The sequence below is a fragment of the Anolis carolinensis genome, chromosome 4, assembly GCF_035594765.1.
Source record: "Anolis carolinensis isolate JA03-04 chromosome 4, rAnoCar3.1.pri, whole genome shotgun sequence".
NCBI classification, from domain to species: domain Eukaryota; kingdom Metazoa; phylum Chordata; class Lepidosauria; order Squamata; family Dactyloidae; genus Anolis; species Anolis carolinensis.
The window spans coordinates 5,946,362-5,970,477 of NC_085844.1; the positions used below are offsets into that span (position 1 = coordinate 5,946,362).

General features: G+C 40.9%; 2 protein-coding genes across 2 annotated transcripts in view; both read right to left on the reverse strand.

Annotated features, from left to right (window-relative positions):
- Positions 1 to 1,645: 1,645 nt before the first annotated feature.
- LOC103279587 (secreted Ly-6/uPAR-related protein 1) lies at positions 1,646 to 5,484 on the reverse strand. Its single transcript, XM_008115507.2, has 3 exons — positions 5,433 to 5,484; positions 2,387 to 2,506; positions 1,646 to 1,857 (listed from the first exon to the last, which is right to left on the reverse strand). Exons 1-3 carry the CDS (start codon positions 5,482 to 5,484, stop codon positions 1,646 to 1,648), a joined length of 384 nt encoding a protein of 127 aa, XP_008113714.2.
- Positions 5,485 to 11,862: 6,378 nt separating this feature from the next.
- psca (prostate stem cell antigen) overlaps positions 11,863 to 24,116 on the reverse strand; it is a 66,577-nt gene continuing 54,323 nt past the window's right edge. The window contains exons 2-4 of the mRNA XM_062979944.1: positions 20,257 to 23,728; positions 14,518 to 14,625; positions 11,863 to 13,246 (exon numbers count right to left, since the gene is read on the reverse strand). Coding sequence (XP_062836014.1) covers positions 13,035 to 13,246; positions 14,518 to 14,625; positions 20,257 to 20,308 — 372 coding nt within the window. The 5' untranslated portion in view covers positions 20,309 to 23,728 and the 3' untranslated portion in view covers positions 11,863 to 13,034. The remainder of the gene's footprint in view (positions 13,247 to 14,517; positions 14,626 to 20,256; positions 23,729 to 24,116) is intronic.

The window sequence follows — 24,116 nt, forward strand, 5'->3', positions numbered from 1 at the left end:
AAAACTCACAGCAACCTAGACCTAGCTTTTTAATTTATTTAGGAGATAAAGACTGAATATATGTTGAATATTAACAATATAGGAGACCCCAGTGGCGCAATGGGTTAAACCTTTGTGCTGGCAGGGCTGCTGATTTGAAGGTTGGGTTGCTGACCTGAAGGTTGCCGGTTCAAATCCAAGCAGGGGAGAGCGTGGATGAGCTCTGTCAGCTCCAGCTCCATGCAGGGACATGAGAGAAGCCTCCCACAAGGATGGGAAAACATCAAACATCTGGGTGTCCCCTGAGGCAACATCCTTTCAGACGGCCAATTCTCTTGCACCAGAAGCTTGCAGTTTCTCAAGTCACTCCTGACATGAAAAACATACTATATAAACACTTCCTTTATTTTTCTGAAGTTTTCTTTTAGAAAAATTTAATATGTTTTTTAATAAATCGTACATACAATAATCACAGACAACATAATATAATACATATATACATAGTATTATCTACTGCTGTGCTGCCAACTACTAAAACTACCACTAGAAATAAGAAATACACACAGGTTAACAAACAAGCAAAGTTGATGCTCAACTTTCCTACTAATGATTATATATATGAGGGTTATCCAGAAAGTAGACTACGTTTTGGAATTAAAAATGAACAAAGTATAGGAGAAAACATTTACCATATGCAGTTGAAAGCCACACCCAAATACCACTTCTCAACATAGTCACCATTCAAATCTAGGCACTTATCATAGCGAGGAATGAGCTTGGAAACTCCTTCCCCACAAAACTCTGCTGCTTGCATCCTCAAACAGCCGGTCTCCCCTTCCTGCAGCTGTGCATTGTCGCCAAAACGCTGTTTGAGGACGCAGGCGGCAGAGTTTTGTGGGGAAGGAGTTTCCAAGCTCATTCATCGCTATGATAAGTGCCTAGATTTGAATGGCTATTATGTTGAGAAGTGATATTTGGGTGTGGCTTTCAACTGCATATGGTAAATGTTTTCTCCTATACTTTGTTCATTTTTAATTCCAAAACGTAATCTACTTTCTGGATAACCCTCGCATATAACGAGAGTGCATACTTCCCCTGTATGCATAATGCTTCAACCTTTCTTAAAACTACTCAGTGATTTTCCCTCCTATCAGAATAAATCTTTCTTCCTTTTCAGCCAGTTCCAGCATTTACATCATCCACTTTCCCAAGATAGTATTTTTCTGTATTTTTCCGCTCCTTTGCGTATAACAGTCTTGCTGGAGTAATGGGTATGTTGCCGCAATAATTGCATGTTCCAGCACTAATTGTATGTTGTAGCACTCTTCTATAACACTCCCCATAAAAACAACTCTGGCTTTTGTTCAGTTCCAGTCTTAAATATCTCTTGAATCAGACGGTGGATCCGTTGTTACCAATTTGGCCTTATCGATGGTCCACTATATATGATAAAATGCTAATTTCCAATATATATGATTAACCTCTTTATACAGTTTCTCTGGAGTCAAAGATCATCAATGTCTGTTCCTGGCATTTTTCTTGATCTCCCAGCCCAATTCTTGATACAGTTGGATCAATGCATTTTGGGCAAGCAATCCACCCAAGTGCTTCGAAGTCTCTGCAGTTTTTGCAATGGGAAAACTCTGGACGCCTCCAAAGCGAAACCTTACAATCCCGTCCAGAGAAGGGCCAGGGCCAAAGTGACCGCAACGGTCATGGTGGACACAATTGCACTGACTTCTGACCCTGCACCAACGTTGCACAGATCCGTGTAACAGCAATAGTCGGGGTGACGCTCGCCGAGCGAATCAGGATCAGAAGGTTTGCAGTCTTTGGAGCAGGACTTCTCCACGGAGACGTTTCCAAAGAACGGGTATCCTGAAATATAGTTATGAGACGCAAGTGTCAGAGAAAGTTGGAGATTAGAAGCCTATGTCTAAATGTATTGTGTTGTCTTTTTGGCAACTCCAACTCCATACAACTCCAATGATTCCGTAGCATCGAGTCATGGCAGTTAATGTTGAAGTGGGAATGATTGTATATAGAATTGTTTAAATGTAATTGAGTTATAGTGTTGCAATGTGAGCTGGAGATTGCGTCATGCACTGTCTGCTGTCCACTATGCGAGTGTGTAAAGAGTTAACTGTGTATTGCATCAGACAGCAGAGGTGGTTATAAATAGCTCCTTGTGTTATCGCTCTCTGCCTCTCTGCACTCTGTCTGTACATATCATCTTGAGAGTTATCCGTTTGTTAGTAAACCTTTTATAGATAGCCAAACAGGCTTCAGCTTTTTATTGGTGCCAGTGATTCTTTGTTGATCTTCCGCTGCATGTGTGTTTATCCAAACCGGGCGCTCTGACAGTTAAATCGGGGTCAAGCTTAATGGCTCATGAGTTTTCCCTTACCTGTATCCAAAGAGAGCACTGTGGTCCTGCAGGCGGTCATCTCCGCAGAGCAGTTTGTGATGGAGACACATTTTCCAAGGTCCGTGGCCCTCTTGCAGGTGTAGCACTTCAGAGCATGAGCTGAAATAGCCAAAAGGAATCGTGTTAAGAGCATTAACTCGAAATTTGCTGGCATCTCCTCTTCGGCACAACTGTCTCCACGTGAAAGGGATCTAGGAGCATTTTCGACATCGTACGGAGACAACATAAAGAAATTCATTGGTTAGATTCTTGTTGTTTCCCCCAAGCTGAACATGAGACTACATTGTGAATCAGCAACTCAAACAACCAACGTGATTGTAGGCTGTATCAATAGGAGTATGGTGCAATGAGTTAAACCTTTGAGCTGCTAAACTGCTGACCTGAAGGTTGGCAGTTTGAATCCGTGGGATGGGTGAGCTCCCGCTGTTAGCCCTAGCTCCTGCCAACCTTGCAGTTCAAAAACATGTAAATGTATATATATATATATATATATATATATATATATATATATATATATACACACACACACACACACACAGTAGAGTCTCACTTATCCAACATAAACTGGCTGGCAGAATGTTGGATAAGCGAATATGTTGGATAATAAGGAGGCATTAAGTAAAAGCCTATTAAACATCAAATTAGGTTATGATTTTACAAATTAAGCACCAAAACATCATGTTAGACAACAAATTTGGCAGAAAAAGTAGTTCAATGCGCAGTAATGCTATGTAGTAATTACTGTATTTATGAATTTAGCACCAAAATATCACGATATATTGAAAACATTGACTACAAAAATGCGTTGGATAATCCAGAACGTTTGATAAGTGAGTGTTGGATAAGTGAGACTCTACTGTATGTATATATATATATAATTGTAAATAGTGCTATGTAAAATTATACAAACATTCAGAACATTTTCCATTGGTAACACATGTTTACGTTCTTCCTCCTTTTTTTCCCTCTCTTCCCCGGGGAACAGTTTGCAAATTTCCTGTATTTATTACGATTGTTTGATCATGAGGATAATCTTGTTTAATTCCTTATAATTGTCTTTCCCCTTTATTCTGTAAATTAAGTTTTTCCATTTTGCCTCCCATGTCTTTCTGATTTGGCCTTTTCTATAGTAACTTTTTCTTTTGCTAATGTAGTCTTGGAGGAGCTCGTCTGCTAAATATTTATACCATGTTTTAATGTCCCATTTCTTTTGGTCCTTCCATCCTAGGGCGACTGAGGCTTTAAATGTGAGTAGATCAATAGGTACCGCCTCAGCAGGAGGGCAAAAAGACGCTCCATGCAGTCATGCTGGTCACACGACCAGGAGATGTCTATGGACAACGCAAGCTCCTCGGCTTGGAAATGGAGATGAGCAGCTCTCCCAGAGCCGGAAATGAAAGGAGAATCATAGAATCATTGAATTGGAAGAGACCTCGTGGGCCATCCAGTTCAATTCCCTGCCTAGAAGCAGGAAAATTGCATTCAAAGCACCTCCAACAGATGGCCATCCAGCCTCTGTTTAAAAGCCTCCAAAGAAGGAGCCTCCACCACGGCCCGGGGCAGAGAGTTCCACTGCTGAACAGCTCTCACAGTTAGGAAGTTCTTCCTAATGTTTAGGTGGAATCTCCTTTCTTTCCTGTAGTTTGAAGCCATTGCTCCATTGTGTCCTAGTCTCCAGGGCAGCAGAAAACAAACTTGCTCCCTCCTCCCTATGACTTCCCCTCACGTATTTGTACATGGCTATCATGTCTCCTCTCAGCCTTCTCTTCTGCAGGCTAAACATGCCCAGCTCTTTAAGCCGCTCCTCATAGGGCTTGTTCTCCAGACCCTTGATCCTTAGAGTCACCCTCCTTTGGACACATTAGAGTCAACATGCTGAGCATCCTTTATCCAGAATTCCAAAATCCAAAATTGACACCTTTGCTTTCTGGTGGTTCAGTGTCTACAAACTTTGTTTTAATGCACAAAGTTATTAAAAATATTATAGAAAATCCCCTTCTAGCTATGCCTATAAGATATAGAAGGAATAAATGTAATATTAAGATTAAAAGAGGGTTATTTAAAAAAGGATGATTTTGGGAAGATATGGGGAAAATTTATAGAGTTTGTATATGTAGAAGGTAAGGGGAACAAACCTGTAAAAGAAACAATGAAATTTTGGAAATAAATATTGTAATTGGCTGGTCTGGGGTGAAGGAATAGCACTAGGTGAAGGGTAACAAAACATAAATAATATGAGTATGTAATATAGTTCAAGAGTGAAAATACTATAGGAGCTATGATATACATAACTCTGTACTGCAAATTTGTTAAAGAATGTATAAGAAGTTTTAAGTACCAAATACAGTAGAGTCTCACTTATCCAACATAAACGGGCCGGCAGAATGTTGGATAAGCGAATATGTTGGATAATAAGGAGGGCTTAAGGAAAAGCCTATTAAACATCAAATTAGGTTATGATTTTACAAATGAAGCACCAAAACATCATGTTATACAACAAATTTGACAGAATAAGTAGTTCAATACACAGTAATGTTATGTTGTAATTACTGTATTTACAAATTTAGCACCAAAATCTCACAATGTATTGAAAACATTGACTACAAAAATGCGTTGGATAATCCAGAATGTTGGATAAGTGAGACTCTACTGTATGTAAAATTCAAAATTTTTCAATAATTTAAATTAAAAAAACTGAAAAAAGAAGATATATAAGGAAACAAAGGAATTTTGTGTTTATATTTGGTCCTCACCCTCAATATATCTCATCAAGTATATGCAAGTATTCCAAAATCAGGGGGAAAAAATCCAAAATATGCAAGGCTTCTGCTCCTAAGCAATTCATATAAGGGATGCTTACTATTAGAAGAATCAGAATAACGTAAACTTCCATGTGTCAGAGACCTCATTTATCCACTAACTGTAATGAAAAGTCTACTTCTGAGGTAGAACAGCTCAGAAGTAGATTTTTCACTGTGTTTGCTCCCAAGTGTGTAGAAATATTCCCGCATGAAAAAAACTTTACCGAGTTCCATAGATGCTAGAAAGGTCAGCAAAGCAGCTAGGATCACATTCATGGCTGGAGATCAAATGCTCGGGATGTCCTTCAGCAGTTCCTCTGTGTCTTCTCGAGATCTCCGAGGAGCCCTTCTTCTTGCTCCGAGAACTTGGCCACCTCCTTATGAAGCTGCTTAGTTGTTCCGAAGGCAATATCCCATCTTGCGCAAGGTCCCTCCTCCTGCCTCCTCCATCCGGTTCTTCTGCCTGCGGGGCAGAGAACAACGTCTAAGGGAGAACCAGGTCATGTCTACATACGTACACAAACACACGCAGATACCCTGAACCTGGTATCACCATCTTCGTGACGCATGGCCACTTCTGGAGTATTTAGCCCTTGACCCACTTTGGTCCACATTAAATAAAATAAAAGGAACCCCGGTGGCGAAGTGTGTTAAAGCACTGAGCTGCTAAACTTGCTGACCGAAAGGTCCCAGGTTCAAAGCCCGGGAGCGGAGTGAGCACCCGCTGTTAGCTCCAGCTTCTGCCAACCTAGCAGTTCGAAAACTTGCCAATGTGAGTAGATCAATAGGTACCGCTCTGGCAGGAAGGTAACGGCGCTCCATGCAGTCATGCCGGCCACATGACCTGGGAGGTGTCTACGGACAACGCCGGCTCTTCGGCTTAGAAATGGAGATGAGCACCAACCCCCAGAGTCAGACATGACTGGACTTAATGTCAGGGGAAACTTTTACCTTTACTAAATAAAATAAGGGGATACTTTGGAGGTAACGTTGGAGTATCCATGGGCTTTTGTTACCATCTGGACATCGAGATTGGGTCTGCTTTGATTGAATGCTTTGTTCACACCACCTCCATCATCATTTCCTTGCATTGATCGTGGGTTTGTCCTTATATCATTGCTGATAACGGTGTTCCCTGTAAGTGCGTGGTTGTTGCATCTGATGAGGTCAGAATGGGACACAAGAGAAGCTTCCCACAGGATGGTAAAACAACAAAACATCTGAGCGTCCCCTGGGCAATGTCCTAGCAGACGGCCAATTTTCTCACACCACAAACGACTTGCAGTCTCTCAAGTCGCTCCTGATACACACACACACACACACACACAAAAGGTCAGAATGGGGCAAGAAGTAGTACAAGTAAGTAGTACTTACTGATATACTTACTGATATACTTACTATAAGTGCCCCATTATACTTACTTCCTGACTTACTTACTTGCTTAGGCAATCCCTCGTAGCTTGAGGATGATGGTCCTCCAAGTGTAATGTCTTGACAGAGACAGACGCAGAGGCAATTTAACCTTCTCCTGAGGGGATGTTCGATTCTGGCCACGGGGGGGAGCAGCTGCTTCATCATTTGCTGTGACGGCACTTCCTCATTCCAACGCAATAAATTAATTAAATTTGCCTCCCCACTTTATAAGTGATACCTTATTTCCTGCTTGATAAATGCAACTATCTTTCAGGTTGCTAGGTCAGCAACGAGCAGGGGCTATTCTTTTTAATTGACGGGTGCTCACCCCGCCACGGGCTGGCCTCGAACTCATGACCTCATGGTCGGAGTGAATTATTGCAGCAGGCTGCTCACCAGCCTGCGCCACAGCCCGGCCCCAGATGAGTTTGCAATGGCAGGGAATACTTTTAGAGCCTTGTGTGGTAAAGCCCACAGCCCCATTTGATGAATCTTGCCCCTCTGTTATGAATGCATCAGAAATGCCTTGGATCTGGATCTGTGGTCGTCAAATATTGATCCTCCAAATATTTGAGACTTCAGCTCCTGGATCCCTTGATTTAGCCAATTTCTATAAGGGACAATATTTTACTACGTCACTGCATACAAGCCATACAATGGGACATGAGCATCCAGGATTCTTGTGGATACCAAAATCTGTGGATGAGCAAGTCCCATTATATACAATGGCATAGTCAAGCATTGTCCCTTTAATAAAATGGTAAAATCAAGGTTTATGTTTGGGATTTTTTCCCAAGCCTTTGAGGATTAAATCTGTGGATGGAGAATGCACAGATACAGAGGGACAACTATATGTGGATATATTTGTGGTGTCACAAATAGGCACTGGGATGTGTGTTTTGGACTAAATGGCCCTTGAGGTTTTGTTTCCCTCGTTGCTATACATTTATGACTCTGTAAAATATATGTTTTCAACTAAGCCACCCAGAAGGACTTTTAAAGCGCTGAAAGACGTGCTTCAATGGGATTGGCATGTTGAGTTTACGAAACTCTTAATGCGACACAGAAACCTCCTGAGGCCCCAACAGGGATGTATAGGTAACAGGTATGGTATTGTTTACTACCAGTTTCCTCAAAAATTGATTGCCTTCCAGAAAATCTACTCAACGACTTTTTTTCATGGAGCAAAGTGTCGAAAGTTTTGCCCCAAGGAATAAGGTTTGAAGACAAATGAGTCAAAGAGTGAAGAATAACTTCTTTTTCTTGTTGTGTGTCCTGTCTTCTAATGGAGGAGTCATTCATGTATATGTCTCTGTGTGTATATTATTTTTTAAAAACACAGCTGTTGGGTTGTTGTATATTTTCCAGGCTGTGTGGCTATGTTCCAGAAGTATTCTCTCCTGATGTTTCACCCACATCTATGGCAGGCATCCTCAGAGGTAGTGAGGAACCTCACTACCTCTGAGGATGCCTGCCATAGATGTGGGCGAAACGTCAGGAGAGAATACTTCTGGACATGGCCACACAGCCCGGAAAATATACAACAACCCTGTGATTCTGGCCATGAAAGTCTCCAACAACACATTGAACACAGCTGTTGTTTGGATGAATGTTAAGTCAGCTTGTGATAAGCCCAATAAAAGGATTCTATTGCTGTCTTTAGAGAAAATGGAACAATATTGCAACAATCCAGTGTGGAAATAGTAATACTATTACTAATACTTTATTTATATTCCACCCTATCTCCCCAAGGGGACTCAGGGCAGATCACACTACACGTACATGGCAAACATTCAATGCTGTTTTGGACAGACAGAACAGAATAGACAGAAAGGAGGTATGTTGTGTTTGAAGTCCAGCTTCAGTGCCTTGGAGGTTGCTCTTGGGTTCAGCCAGAGGGGGGTGCTGTTGCTCCATTCTGTATGACAAAGAGCCATCAGGACTTCCTCCTTCCATTTGGTCACCAGCATTTTATGGTGTCGTAAAACATCTCCCCCACTAAATTATTGGTGCCATTTTTCTCTACTTACAGCTTGAACTGCTTAGGTAAACAGTGAGCAGGGCTTGACGGTTAGGTGCTCACCCCAACCAGGCTTCAAACTGGCCACCTTTCGGTTGGTAGATCTTATTACTGTTGGTAATTTAGCAGCTGTGCTAAAGCCCATTCCTCTGCCATGGGTGCATCCCAAGTGGTGAAAGGACCAGAAAGTCCCAGGTTTTGTTCCCTGCTTTCTGATTTTATGCTGCGTTAAAATAAACTAACCTGGGAAGCTGGTATAAGTTTTTGATCATCCTGGGACCTGATCGAAAAATATTTTGGGATATACACAAATTATATGGGGTTGGATCTACAATGCCATATAGTTCCAACATCACAGGCGTTTTGTTCATCTCAGTTCAAACTATATTATATAGCAGTGTAGATCCAACTTTGGTCTCTAGAATAAAACTAGGTATTTCAGTTCTTTCAGATGCATTCTATAGGAGAACCACTGGATTGTATGGATTGCATCTTTGGCAGGAAAGGCTAAAGACTTTGTAAAACTACAACTCGTCTGATTCCATAGCATTGAGCCTCCGCATTTAAATTGGTGTCAAACCACATTAAATCTCCAGTGTTGATGCATGCCGGGTTGCACCTGTTATATATATCAGGTATCTTGAGTCTTTTGTCATACCAGTCCTGGTTTCTCACAGGGCCTCTTGCATTATTTGAGAGCTATAATTTCTCCAGCCCTGAGGGGCTGAAACTACAGCATTTATATAACCAAGAGCCCTTAGGACAAAGTTGTGAAACGGTGACCACCAAATCCAATTCACGGCAAAGAAATTTTGGTTAGACAGGCCAAGCAAGTATTTTTCCAAAGCAGAAGATACTACTAAACTGAAAACAAAGGTTTATTATTTTGGAAGAACCACCAAAAGATAGAGAAATAGAGATCTAAAGTTTCTCACTTGTGATGATATAAGGAAAGCATCATACAAGGGGTGCGTTTATGCCACAGCTTTCCAAATTGTGTCTCATGACACATTAGTATGTCATCTGCAGTGTGTAGGTGTGTCACGCAAATGTAATGAGAAATGCCAGAAATCTTGCAAACAATAGATATTTAAAAATATAAATGAAAAGAGTTCACGATATTCTTTTGTGTCCTCATACAATTTGTTATTGCATGGTATTGCATGTTATCTCTTATAAGGGATTGGTTTAATCTCTGGTTTCCTATTAAAACTGAATTACCGTGTTGCAAAATGATGCATGTCTAAAAAGTGTGTGATATACCTTGAATCTCTGATCTTCATTGTAGAATTAATGCCGTTTGCTCCACATTTACTACTATGAAACAATGAAGTTGGAGTTTTACTAAATGTTTCATATTATTTGCCCAAGAACTCTGGTGCATCACCAAACTACTACTCCCAGGAATCTTGCATAATCTTGCCTTAATGACCAGGTTTTGTAATGAAAGAACCGGACATATGATCCTTGTGACATTTGTAAAACAACCCTGATTTTCTGCAGAATAAATGAAACCATAGAAGCTCCTTTCGCTTCTTTGGATGACAAAACAGAGGGAATAAATGCCATTTGCAAGGAGGCTGCCTTCAGGTTGGGCGTTGCAGGAAGGCGGGAGGGACTGTATTTTTCCAAATTTATCATCCAAAAAGCCCTCTTACTTCTGGCCCACAATTTTCGGTGCGTATGCAACGGTTTTGCCCTCGGGTATTTTGTTTGCACCAGCATCAAAAACATCTTGAACCAGACAGAGTTGGAGTACAAAATAATTGCAATTTCGGGTGTTAGAGGGCTGCATACCTGCTTTACCTGCCCAGAAAATATTCATTTTTTGTCAATTAGGGGGACAAATTTGCCATGTTGAGTAGTATTTTATTGTGTTTTAACTTTTATGCATATGGCACAAATTTTGCATAGTTTTTTAATGTTTATATGCATATGTGTGTGTGTATGTATATGTGCATATGTATTTGCCTTGTTTTTAAATTCTGTTGTATTGTGTCATGTCATTGTTAGCTGCCTTGAGTCCTTATGGGGAGAAAGGCAGGACAAAATAATGATGATGATGATGATGATAATAATGATAATGATAATAATGATAATGATAATAATAATAATAATAATAATAATAATGTGTTGCCGAAGGCATTCATGGCTGGAATCACAGGCTGTGTGGCCATGTTCCAGAAGCATTCCCTCCTGACGTTTCTCCCACATCTATGGCAGGCATCCTCAGAGGTGGTGAGGTCTGTTAGAAACTAGGCAAGTGAGGTTTATATACCTGTGGATTAATGTCCAGGGTGGGAGAAAGAACTCTTGTCTGTTGGAGGCAAGTGTGAATGTTGCCAATGGTCAGCTTGATTAGCATTGAGTGGCCTTGCAGATTCAAAGCCTGTCTGCTTCCTGCCTGGTGGAATCCTTTGTTGGGAGGTGTTAGCTTGCCCTGATTGTTTCCTGACAGGAATTCCCCTATTTTCTGAATGTTGTTCTTTATTTACCAAATAAATAGACCTCACAATCTCTGAGGATGCCTGCCATAGATGTGGACGAAACACCAGGAGACGATGCTTCTGGAACATGGCCATATAGCCCGGAAAACTCACAGCAATCCGATGATGATGATGAGGATGATGATGTGTTTGGTCTCCTGTTGGGCAGTTTTAGCTTTTAAAAAGCCCCTCTTTTTACAATAAGAAACTACTTGGAAGTTATTTTCTAAATCAATTCATATTAGAAAGGGAAAAAAAGACCTCTCCCTGCATTGTTTTCTTTCCCTGGGGGAAAATGGTGAACAAAGGTTTGCACGACAACTCTCAGAATCTTGAAGCCATATTGAAGATGGAAGATTGACTGCAAGATGGAATGGTTTTGCTTACTGATCCTTAAAAATGTAGGATCCAAACTAATTGATTCCGATTATGGCAAAGGAGATAAATCAGGTAAATGCTAGGAAGAACCAGTAGGTATTTTGGAATTCAGTTTCCAGAATTCCTGACTGTTGGTCAAACTGAATGGGGCTTCTGGGAACTGAAGCCTCAGAACCTAGAGAACCAAAGGTTTAGAGCAGGCATGGGCAAACTTGGGCCCTCCAGGTGTTTTGGACTTCAACTCCCACAATTCCTAACAGCCGATAGGGAGTTGAAGTCCAAAACACCTGGAGGGCCCAAGTTTGCCCATGCCTGGTTCAGAGTCACTGAGCTACACCATAAGAATTACACTAGCAGTCCTGTGTGCATAAAGATTTTATTTATAGCTCACTTATACTTCTTTGCATCCACAAAGCTCAATCCAAACAAGTAAATGTCATTCAAGAAGGAGATGGACAAGATGGAAGGGGTCCAGAGAAGAGCAAGCAAAATGGTCAAAGGTATGGAAGCCATCCAAAGTGCTGAATAGGTGGTCTGAAAAATCAGCACCTTGGAGAGCTCCTACAAAGCCATGGTGGACAAGCCAGCTCATCATCCATGGTGAGTCAACCTGGTAGTTAATCCTATTGATGGAATTAGTTTCCTTTAGTTGGGACTAATAATATGATTCAGATTTCATTACACATATATTTCACCTGCTTTGGAGAACACAGAGAGGTACCCATATTGCACAGTTTAGAGCAATCTGATACCACTTTTGACAAGTCTGGTGATTTGTAATTTGATAAAGATTTTGGAAACATCCATTCTTCTCCCTTGAACTATAGTATTATCTCTGGCACAGAATTCTAAATATTTCATAAAACTACAAAACCCAGGATTCCATAGGTTGGAGACAAGGAGGTTGAAGGAGTATGGAAGAGTTCTGATTGGATAACATGGACACCAATATCTCATGAAAGAACCAGACCATACAATTTTGAGTTTTCAAACTGCAAAAGCTAAGCCTCCATTGATGGTTTCCTTACATAGACTCAAGAGTTTTCTCAGATGGTTAGTATATAATGGACCACAACCTGATAAAGGCAAATGCCCATTGGGAAAACCCAACAGTATGGTTGCAACTACACTTAAACTGTCATGGAAGAATGCCATGGAATGGTAGGAGTTGTAGTTTTGCAAGGTCTTTAGCGTTCTCTGCCAAAGTGGACTGTTGCCTAACCAAAGAACAACCCCAGGATTTCATAGCATTGAGCCAGACAGTTTAAAAGGTATCAATCTGAAAGCAACTTTAGATGAAAATCTGCATCATCCCATGGAATGGTCAGGTGCTTTTTCTTATATTGGTACACAAAGAAATGCCACCATTCTCTTATCTGTAGCTCTAAAGTGTATTTTGATATCATGTGACAGATCTGGAACTTTAAATATTGTGGTTTTGAATGCAATGCAGTTTTAATTGGAAATAATCTAGACTGAGTTTCTCTTCTGCAACGTTATGTGCTTCCCCCATCAATTGCCCCTCACAGTCAACTCCGGAGAAGGAGACTGGCCAAGCTGGTGAAAAGAGCCAAAGACGCTTGGGCTTTGTAGTTCGTGCCAAAGCCCTGGGCTCCGTTGACATTGCAGAGATCGGCAGCACAACAGGAGATGTTCCTCTTGCCCACAGTGAAGTCCTTGAAGTAGGGTTCACAGTCTGAAGAACACTCTTTGGAGATGACATTGAAGAGGCCCACCACACCTGGGAAGGAGATACGGAGAGGTGAGAAGCAGGGATGTTGGAGTGGCCTCCATTGTCCTTCTAAGATCAATTTGGATCCAAGAACCATGTGAAACCGGACAATGATCTGTCAAGATCCTATCTTTAGGTCTTGCCATGCTCTCTATTACTCTGCCATAGTCAAGATCTTATCCTAAGCTCCTGTTATGCTCTGTTGTTCTGCCATGTGCTTTTGCTATGTATATGTGCTACATTGGCTAATGTGGCCAAACATGCTTCTTTATTTTGTTGTATTCCATATATATTCAGCTATTGCTATATTCACTACATTGCATACACATTAATGTTCATATATTTCATAGGGAATTTGGACAATGAGGTCTTGCCATGCTCTCTATTACTCTGCCATAGTCAAGATCTTATCCTAAGCTCCTGTCATGCTCTGTTGTTCTGCCATGTGCTTTTGCTATGTATATGTGCTACATTGGCTAATGTGGCCAAACATGCTTCTTTATTTTGTCGTATTCCATATATATTCAGCTATTGCTATATTCACTACATTGCATACACATTAATGTTCATATATGTCATAGAGAATTGGTGTAATATGAGAAAACTGCTTATTAGGGAATGTATTGCTTGGTGGATGATGGCACAGCAAAACCTCCTTAGTGAGAAATGCAGGCCTATCTTGTTTGGGAGGAGTGATGGCTTTTGTTTTGGGGAAAAGAAAAAACTCAAGGGATTCATCTACATTCTGGAATGAATGCAGTTTGACACCACTTTAAATGCTGTGGATCGATGAGATGGGATCCTGTGAGTTGTAATTTGGCGAGGCACCGGCACTCTTTAGCAAAGAAGGTGAACAGCCTACACCTCCCATAGCTTTGAGCCATGGCAGTTAATGTGGTGTCAGGCTGCATTAATTCTACAGTGTAGATGCACCTCTGGACTTTGGAGACTAAGGTTTGAATCCTTTCCCAGTCACTGAACTCATTGGGTGACCTTGGACAAGTCTCTCTCATTCTCAGGTGAATGCAAAGGTGAGCCCTTGTTGAACGAATCTTGCCAAGAAAAGGTCATTTTAGTGTTACCACAAGTCAGAAACAATGACAACAACTACTGCATTTTAAAACTAATACAATCTGATAACAGAGAACAAGGGATGAAAGAAATACTGTAGATGAACATGCTTGGAAAACAACATTATAAACCTCAACCTACAACAGAGTCCAGAACCTTAAAAAGAAAAAAAGAATTGGATGAGTGGCATGCTCATGATTTTGTCTTACCAACCACGTCGGTCTTGCAGGCTTTTGCATTCCCCTCGCAATTTACCATTGCTTGGCAGTTGGCGTTGTTGACCTGGGTGTTGCATGTATAGCACCTCAATGAGCCGGCTGAAAGAGAAGAAAATGTTTTAATCTGAGAAGCAGGGAAGGGATTCTACTTTACAAGAGGAACAAAGATGCCTTTCTAGAAGACAACTAAGACATAAGAATAGAGTTGCTGGTTCAGGATTGCTCTAGCCTTTGAGGTTTCTGGACCAAAACCCGAGACCTAGGCTTGGACTCTGTTGATGTTATTGAAAGCTATGCATTTAATATTACTATTAGATGGATTTGGAATTGGTTGAGTGACCAAACCCAACAGATGCTTTTCAATGGCTCCTTCATCCTGCATAGAAGTGACTGTTTAGGTGCCACAGGGCTCTGTCCTGGGCCTTGAAATAATAATAAACTTATTATTTCAGGGCTATTCAACATCTTTGTCAAATGACTTGGATGACGGAATAGAAGGCAAACTGATCAAATTTGGACATGGCACCAAAGCAGGGGTTTAGTTAATATTTCAAAGGAAAGGATCAGGATCCAAAATGACCTTCACTGATTGGAGAACCGAACCAAAACTAACAAAATGAATTCCAATAAGGAGTCATGTTTGGTACTACACTGACAATCCTAGGGAGTGTTGTCTTTGAATAGTTGCCATTTATTTCCATGAACCTGAAAAGGATCAAGCTCTCTGGCTGTCAAATAAGGGACGTCAACTTGAAATAAGAGACATTTGGCTTCACTAGGTCCAAAATTTCTGGAAGACCAAAGTTTGAGAACTACCTGAAATATACTGTACAGTCTCATCTTTTCCAGATCATGGTCCATGTTAACCTGTGGCATTATTGACCCCCAATTGGAAGCTGCTGTGATTTTATTGATTATTATTTTAATGTAAATTTTTATGTTTGTGCAATAATGTACTTCTATTTTTTTATGTACTGTATGTCTGTACCATTGCTGTAAACTGCCCTGAGTCCCTTCTGGGAGATAGGGCGGTATATAAATAAAGTTTTTATTATTGTTGTTATTTTATTATGTCACGGCAAACAAGAAAGATATGCTGGATTTCATATCACAAAATGACAAGTCAAACACTTCCCAAGTGTCTAGGGCTGTGTGATGTATTTTTGGATGATGCGCGCAGATCCCAGTCGGGTGGCCTTTTGCAGTTGGCAGATCGTAATTTTGTCAATGTCTATTGTTTCCAAATGCCGGCTGAGATCTTTTGACACGGCACCCAGTGTGCCCATCACCACCGGGACCACCTGCACTGGTTTCTGCCAGAGTCTTTGAAGTTCAATCTTGAGGTCCTGATAGTGGCTGAGTTTTTCCTGTTGTTTTTCGTCAATGCGACTGTCACCTGGGATGGCGACATCAATGATCCAAACCTTTTTCTTTTCCACAACTGTGACGTCTGGTGTGTTGTGTTCCAGAACTTTGTCAGTCTGGATTCGGAAGTCCCACAGTATCTTTGCGTGCTCATTTTCCAATACTTTTGCAGGTTTGTGATCCCACCAGTTCTTTGCTGCTGGGAGGTGGTCCTTGAGGCATAAGTTCCAATGGATCAATTAATATTATTATTGTTATTATTATTATTATTTTATTATGACACAGCAAACAAGATAGATATGCTGGATTTCGTTTCACAAAATCACAAGTTGAACACTTCCCAAGTGTCTAGGACTGTGGGATGTATTTTCGGATGATGCGTGCAGATCCCAGTAGGGTGGCCTTTTGCAGTTGGCAGATCGTAATTTTGTCAATGTCTATTGTTTCCAAATGCTGTCTGGTTTATTATTATTATTATTATTATTATTATTATTATTATTATTATTATTATTATTATATAGATCAGGCAATTGCAAGTTGGGGAGGTGAAGGTCCCTCAAAAGGATTCCAGTTGGCCCTTTACATCACTGGGACCCACATGAAAGTGAAAAGTCTGTATAATAATAATATGGTAATAATATTTTGTTTCCTGTCTCTATTGCTATTTTTTACCCAAGAAAACACTCTTTAGGAATTTCTAGGTCTTCCAGCATGACTCTATGGCTGTCGTCTACTGGAAGCTGACCACAAAATCACACAGGAGACTCTAAAGATTCCCAGAGAAAGCATTTTAATCAAATTTGCGAATCACTAAATTGCAAAAACTGGAAACTGCCAAAGTGGAGGAACGACTATATTTGAATCTAAGACTGGGAAAAATAATAAGGGGACTGAGGTTACAAAGAGGTTAGAAGGGTCACATTGCACAACATGGCTGTAGGGCAACTGAGTTTTTATGGCGTGCTAAGAAGAAAAGGAAGGGGGTTCTATCTTATGCCTCGCCTTCTGGACATAGCTGCATGCGCATAGATGCCCAGATTGCAGCTCTGGAGGAACGACAACCCTTCCTTCCCTGTCGCTTCTTCCCTGGCACGTGCGAGTCCTCGGGGCCTGATTTCTATGCCCACTCTCCATTCTGTTTGGATTGGAGCTGACACCAAACGTTGCAAGCGTTTGAAGTTTGGCCACGTTTCAAATGCGAGATCTGCGCGATTTGGACTCGCTTGGCACCTCTCCTTTTGATTCTGGCAGGTGCCAGAGATGAAGTCTCTGGCTGTTAAATATTCTCACTCCAGACCATTGCATCTCAATTAGCGAAGGCTCGCTGCGTGCCGTCTTTCCGATGCTGTCAGGGATGCATTCGCGATTCATCTCAATTAGCAGGCACGGTCCAGCTTTACACCCCCCCCCCTTTATGCGTTGAGCATCAAACAACTGTCAAATGATGAATACTGTTGCATGCCAACTATAAAAGCCCATAAAATTCTGGATATCAAAAATCAAAGATGACTGTAAGTAACAGTCTCATTTGAAACGATTGAAGAAGATTCCAAAAATGAAAAGAATAGCCCATGAATGGCTGACAGATTTCCCAGATAAGGGAGGCAATTCTATATTGTGGTCTATCTTCCATAATTTCATCTGTATCAAAGGCAGTCTAGAATAGGTAAAGGTTTTCCCCTGACATTAAGTCTAGTCGTGTCTGACTCTGGAGGTTGGTGCTCATCTTTATTTCTAAGCTGAAGAGCCGGCGTTGTCCACAGACACCTCCAAGGTCATGTGGCCACTGGCATGATTCCATGGAGTGCCATTACCTTCCAGCCGGAGCGATACCTATTGATCTACTCACATTTGCATGTTTTTGAACTACTAGGTTGGCAAAAGCTGAGTCTAGAATACTCCAAGTTATTTGCAAAGATGTTGGCCAGTTTCTCAAAGCACATAGTTTCTCAAATCCACATCGACAGCCCTTAGCTATTATTCAGTTTTGTGTTTGGAGATCTTGATGTGTGTTTGTTGCACATTGGCCACAATGCTCATCGGGCACAACATGCAACAATCACAACAGCCCCATGTTGAATACAGATGTTGTGAAATGCTCAATTCTGTTTTCTGCAGACACAATCCCCAAAATTTTAGAATTATATTGCTGGAAGAGACCCCAAAGGCCATCCAATCCAACCTCTTTCTGCCTTGCAGGAAAAAGGAGATACTGACTAAATAGTAGGAAGAGCTTCACAAAGTCATTGAGTTGGAAGTGACCCCAAGGGCCATGCAGTTCAGTCCTCTGATATGCAGAAAGACATTATATAACAACAACAACAGCAACAACAACAACAACAACAACAACTTTATTTATATCCCAGGACTCGGGCCAGCTCACTCAAGGTGTGACACAAAATACAAAATACAACATCCAAGACTTCTGACAGATGACTATCCAGTGTCTCCTTTGCTCTCAGACAACGTATCCTACTATCAAATAGCTCTGACCATCAGGACATTCTTCCGAATGTTTCAGTTAAATATCTTTTCCTGCAGCTTGAATCCATTGCTCTTAGTCTCTAGAACAGCAGAAACCAAGCTTGCCCCCTCTTCAATATGGCATCACGTTAAATATTAAAACATGGTTTTCATGTCCCTGCTTCACCTTCTCTTTTCCAGGAAAAACATTCCCAGTTCCCTAAGCCACTTCGCACAGAGCTTGGCTTCCAGATGTTGGCCATTTTGGTTACCCTCGCCCCAAATGCCTTCCAGCTTAAAATAATAGAATCATAGAATAATAGAATGGGACGAGACCATATGGGCTATCTAGTCCAACCCCCTGCCATACAGGAAATGCACAAAATATCCCCGGCAGATGGCCATCCAGCCTCTGTTTAAAAGCTTTCAAGGAAGGAGCTTCCACCACACTCCAAGCCAGGGAGTTCCACTGCTGAAAAGCTCTTACATTCAGGACGTTTTTCCTAATATTCAAGTGGAATCCCTTTTCTGATAATTTGAACCCATGACTCTAATTCCTAGTTTCAAGGGCAGCAAAAAGAAAGCCTTGCTCCCTCTTCCTTATGGCACCCTTTCACATATTTATACATGGTTCTCATGTCTCCTCTCAACCTTCTCTTCTGCAGGCTAAAAATGCCCAGTTCTTTAAGACGCTCCTCATAGGAATTCATGGTCTTCAGACCTTTGATCCTTTTAGTTGCCCTCCTCTGGACACCTTCCAGCTTGTCAATATCTCTTTTGAACCGTGTTGCCAGAATTGGACACAGTATTCAAGGTAAAAAGGTCTGACAAAAGCCAAATAGAGAGGCAAGGCATCATGACTTCCGCTGGTCTAGACCAGTGGTTCTCATCCTGTGTGTCCCCAGGTGTTTTGGCCTACAACTTCCAGAAATCCCAGCCAGTTTACCAGCTGGTAGGATTTCTGGAAGCTGAAGGCCAAAACATCTGGGAATCCACAGGTTGAGGACCACTGGTCTAGACACTATCCCGCTTTGGACGCAGCCCAAAATCCCATTGGCTTTTTGAGCTGCTGCATCATACTCTTGACTCATATTTAGCTTGTTGGCCACGAAGACTCCAAGATCTTTTTCACATGGGCTTTTGTCAAGCCAGACATCACCCATCCTGCATCTGCCTAAGTGTAGTATCTTACATTTGCCTTTCTCTTCTTGACTTGAATTCTTATCCATCTCCTCTTGAATGGTGGTGGCCATTCTAGAACTAGACATAATGCTCCAGTTGAAGTCTGACCAAAGTAGGATAATACTTCCCTTAATCTAGACACTAGACTTCTATTGATGCAGCCTAGAATTGCATTGGCTCTTTTAGTGGCTGCATCACACTACTGACTCATGTTCAGCTAGTAGTCTGCAAAGATTTCTAGATGTGGGCGAAACGTCAGGAGAGAATACTTCTAGAACATGGCCATACAGCCCAGAAAACATGCAACCATTCCTAGATCCCTTTCACATGTACTACTATCAAGATGTCTCCCATCCTATAGCTTGGTTGGGCGGGAGATTCTGGAAAATATAGTAAAAAAAGGTAATTTCCCAAGTTCTACTATAGCTATTTTTATTCTTTAGCAGTCAATGGATCAAGATTGACTAGTCCCTTCACAACCCAGCTTCTCTTATGTCCACTAATGTCCCTCTGATGATCGTGGGACCAATGGAAAGTTATTCTCCGACCCCATGATCTCAAAACATTGGACAGAACAGTAGAGATAAGAGTCATATTAACATGAGAAATAGCTGGGAGGTCCTTCTCAGAGGAGACAAGCAACTTCTGCAAAAAGATGCCTGATGAAGCTGAGTTTCTTAAAGAGAATGCCACTAGAGGCAAAACATCTGAATGACTTACTTGGCTCTATGAAGAAGCTTCCAGCCAAGACACAGATCAGAAGAACCTTCATTGTTGTTAAATGCAAAGCTTATGCAGAAAATGGGGCATCCTTTCTTTTTGGCGTTGCTTTATAGGTCTTGGAACTGTCCCACCACGTGAGGTTGGGAGGATCTGCTGGAGAACCATACAATACCAATAGTAATACACAAACAAAGCCTCCACCTTTAATCCCAACAGTTGACCTTTCGGTGAGGGCAATTTAGCAGAATTAAGCAGATAAAGAATGAGGTGGGCCTCATTTTGGATGAGATATTGCTAAAACATTATCACTCATTTGCTCACCCGAACCAGCTCTCTCCAGTTGGGTGTATCTGGGTCCATTGGTTTCAATGCGTACAAATAATGACCCATTGCATTCCTTGCATATCTCAGCAGGGTGGAAGGAGGCACCTGGAGGCATCTAAGTCACCATGCATTAAGCTTTCTAGCTGAAAATTATTTCCTCAAGTTGAATTTCAAAAATAGAAACTTTAAGAGTGGAAAGTCCATGGCCTCATTGGTACCATGTGCTTGTCAAGACTAGGGGTCAAGAGCTTGAAAGTGACGGCTAAAGACCTTAGTTAACATGAGTTCACAGCCTTGAGCCATGGCAGTTAAAGTAGCATCAAGCTTTATTATTTATTTATTTACAGTATTTATATTCCGCCTTTCTCACCCTGAAGGGGACTCAGGGCGCATCACAATGTACACATACATGGCAAACATTCAATGCCATTAGACATACAGACAGAGAGAGACAAAGACACAGAGGCTTTTTAACTTTCTCCAGCTTCCAGGCTTCTTGAGGGTATACTCGATTCCGGCCACAGGGGGAGCTGCTGCTTCATCATCCACTGTGACACCAAGTCCTTTGATGGATTGCTTCCTCATTCCTTTTCTGCACGCTGCAGGGCGATTTTTATGGTGTTATAAATTAGTTTAATCAGCCTCCCCGCATAAGTGGTACCTAAATTTTCCTACTTGATAGATACAACTATCTTTTGGGTTGCTTAGGTCAACAATGACCTGGGCTATTTTTAAAAAATGGTCGGGTGCTCACTCTGACTCGGGCTGGCTTCAAACTCATGACCTTTCGGTCAGTGAAATTCACACTATTTCATCTGTCTACCAAGCTTTATAACTCCATATAAAACAGAGATCAGATTTTTTTTTTGAGAAAATCATGTTGATTTTTAATGATCACATTATTTTAGTGCTTATAGATTGCCTCTTAATTGATCTGCTCCAGTTTTTTCCCCCCTGGAGACTTGAATTCATTTAGATTAGCCAGACATTTTTATCCTACCCCTTTGACGCTTCTGTGCAACATGGTCATACAGCCCGAAAAACTCACAGCAACCCAAACAGGGTATAAACAAACATAATAAACATAATCATCCTACTAATAATAATCCTTAGGCAACTGACATTCTCTCAGCCTCAGAGGCAGGCAATGGCAACTCTTCTTTGGAACAAATCGTGCCAAGCAAATCCTAGAATAGGATTGCCATAAGTCAGAACCAACTGGAAGGCACATAATAACAACAAATTTTGCTGTTTGGGAGAAACGCCAGCCTCAGCATGTGCCTGCTGTGAGCAAACTGTGTGCTACCTACGCTTCTATTCCCATTACACCATAAGAGAGCGTATCCAGAAAATGAGATGTTGCTGAATAAATATTTGTGCTGCAGCCGTTCTAGTTATCTATAACATCATTAAATTGTTGAACTTAAACATTATTAAGTTGCTGGAAAAGTCTGTGGCTATGCTTTTTTATATGAAAGAGTTTAAAACCCAAATGGAGATGTATAGGATAGCAGTGGGAATGTTTCTTGTGGTGTTGTGTGTCTGTGTCTGTATGAGCCTTTAAGTCAGTGATGGCCAACCTATGACACGCATGTCAGCACTAACACGCCTAGCCATTTTTGCTGCCACATGCAGATTGATTGGATGATGATGTCTTTTGTGGCCAAATTCGGTGTGATTTGGTCCAGTGGTTTTGTTGTTTACTCCATGGGAATTATGCACATTACATTTACACACACACACACACACACACACACACACACACACACGTTATCATTATATCATTCTATTATTATATTATTATTGTAGTATATTATCATATTACAGTAGAGTCTCACTTATCCAACATTCGCTTATCCAACGTTCTGGATTATCCAACGCATTTTTGTAGTCAATGTTTTCAATACATCGTGATATTTTGGTGCTAAATTCATAAATACAGTAATTACTACATAGCATTATTTTGTATTGAACTACTTTTTCTGTCAAATTTGTTGTATAACATGATGTTTTGGTGCTTAATTTGTAAAATCATAATCTAATTTAATGTTTAATAGGCTTTTTCTTAATCTCTCCTTATTATCCAACATATTCGCTTATCCAGCGTTCTGCCAGCCCATTTATGTTGGATAAGCGAGACTCTACTGTATTAATATTATATCTATATATATAAAAGAGTGATGGCATCACGGCAGCGGACAAAACAACAAAAGTAAACACCCCACAACCTCGAAACTTGCCAGCACAACCCCTCATCCATGCCTCTAGGTTGATACAACAAAAAGAAAACAATAAAAATAAAGTCCTAATTAGAGGGAGAGGAATAATTGTTTTTATCCAATTGCTGCCAGTTAGAAGGCTAAGCTCTGTTCACTTGGTTGCCTAGCAACCCACTCAGCCCAGGGGACCCTTTACCTTAACTACCACCAATTCCTCAATACTTTATTTCCCATATCACCATACTTCGCCACAGCAACACGTGGCCGGGCACAGCTAGTTATTATTATATTATTCATTATTCATGACTACATTGAAACTACAATAGAGAGAAATCAGCATGGAAACTGCAAGAGGTACCATAGATTGTTGTACATGGAAATAATGGTAGTAAATAGTTTTTGATTTATTAAATACAGTTATATATTACAATTATACATTTTTGTTATTTAAACTATACATATTGTGAAATTATGTTTTTTTTTCTCGAAGTGACACACCACTCAAGTCATGCTAGGTTTTTTTGGTGAATTTTGGCACACCAAGCGCAAAAGGTTGCCCATCATTGCTTTAAGTCATCTGTCCACTTACGGTGACTGCCTGAAATTCATAGGATTTTCTTAGGCAAGGAATATGCACAAGTGGTTTTGTTTCTGAAATATTGCCTACAACACATGGTATGCTTTAGTAGTATTTTTGACTTTGGGGAAACCTCTTCTTTTTGGATTACCAGCATCTTGGGAGTGACAATCCAACAAAGGAATCCTTTCCCTTCACCTGGAAGTTCTAGCTTGCATCATTTGTGGAAACGTCACCAAGGTCAGATCTTGTGTATGTACCTTCTAGTTGGTTGTTGACTTATGGTGACTTCATGGATTTCAGGAGGTTAAGAAAGGAGAGGTGGCCAGTTCCTTTCTCAAAATAGACCCTAAAAAACAAAAAACAAAAAAGAAAAAAGAAAAAAAAGAAAAAAAGAAAATGGGTTCCCTGGAACTACAAAGACAAGTATCCACTATTACAGTAATACAGAAATCATTAAACCTAAATTTAGTTCAATACATCAATATGAAAACAGATACAAAAGGCGTTGTTAAACAATCAAACAAAGGACTGTTACATTCACAGTAGAAACAATATTTTTCTCTTGAAGGATGGATTTACTCCTCTTCTCATAAACAATAAATGTTCTTTAGTTCTTTGATTGTTCCACATGAGACCCCATTGACGTAGCGGACTAAAGCCTTGTGACTTGAGTGTTGGGTTGCTGATCTGAAAGCTGCCAGGTTCGAATCCCACCCGGGGAGAGTGCGGATGAG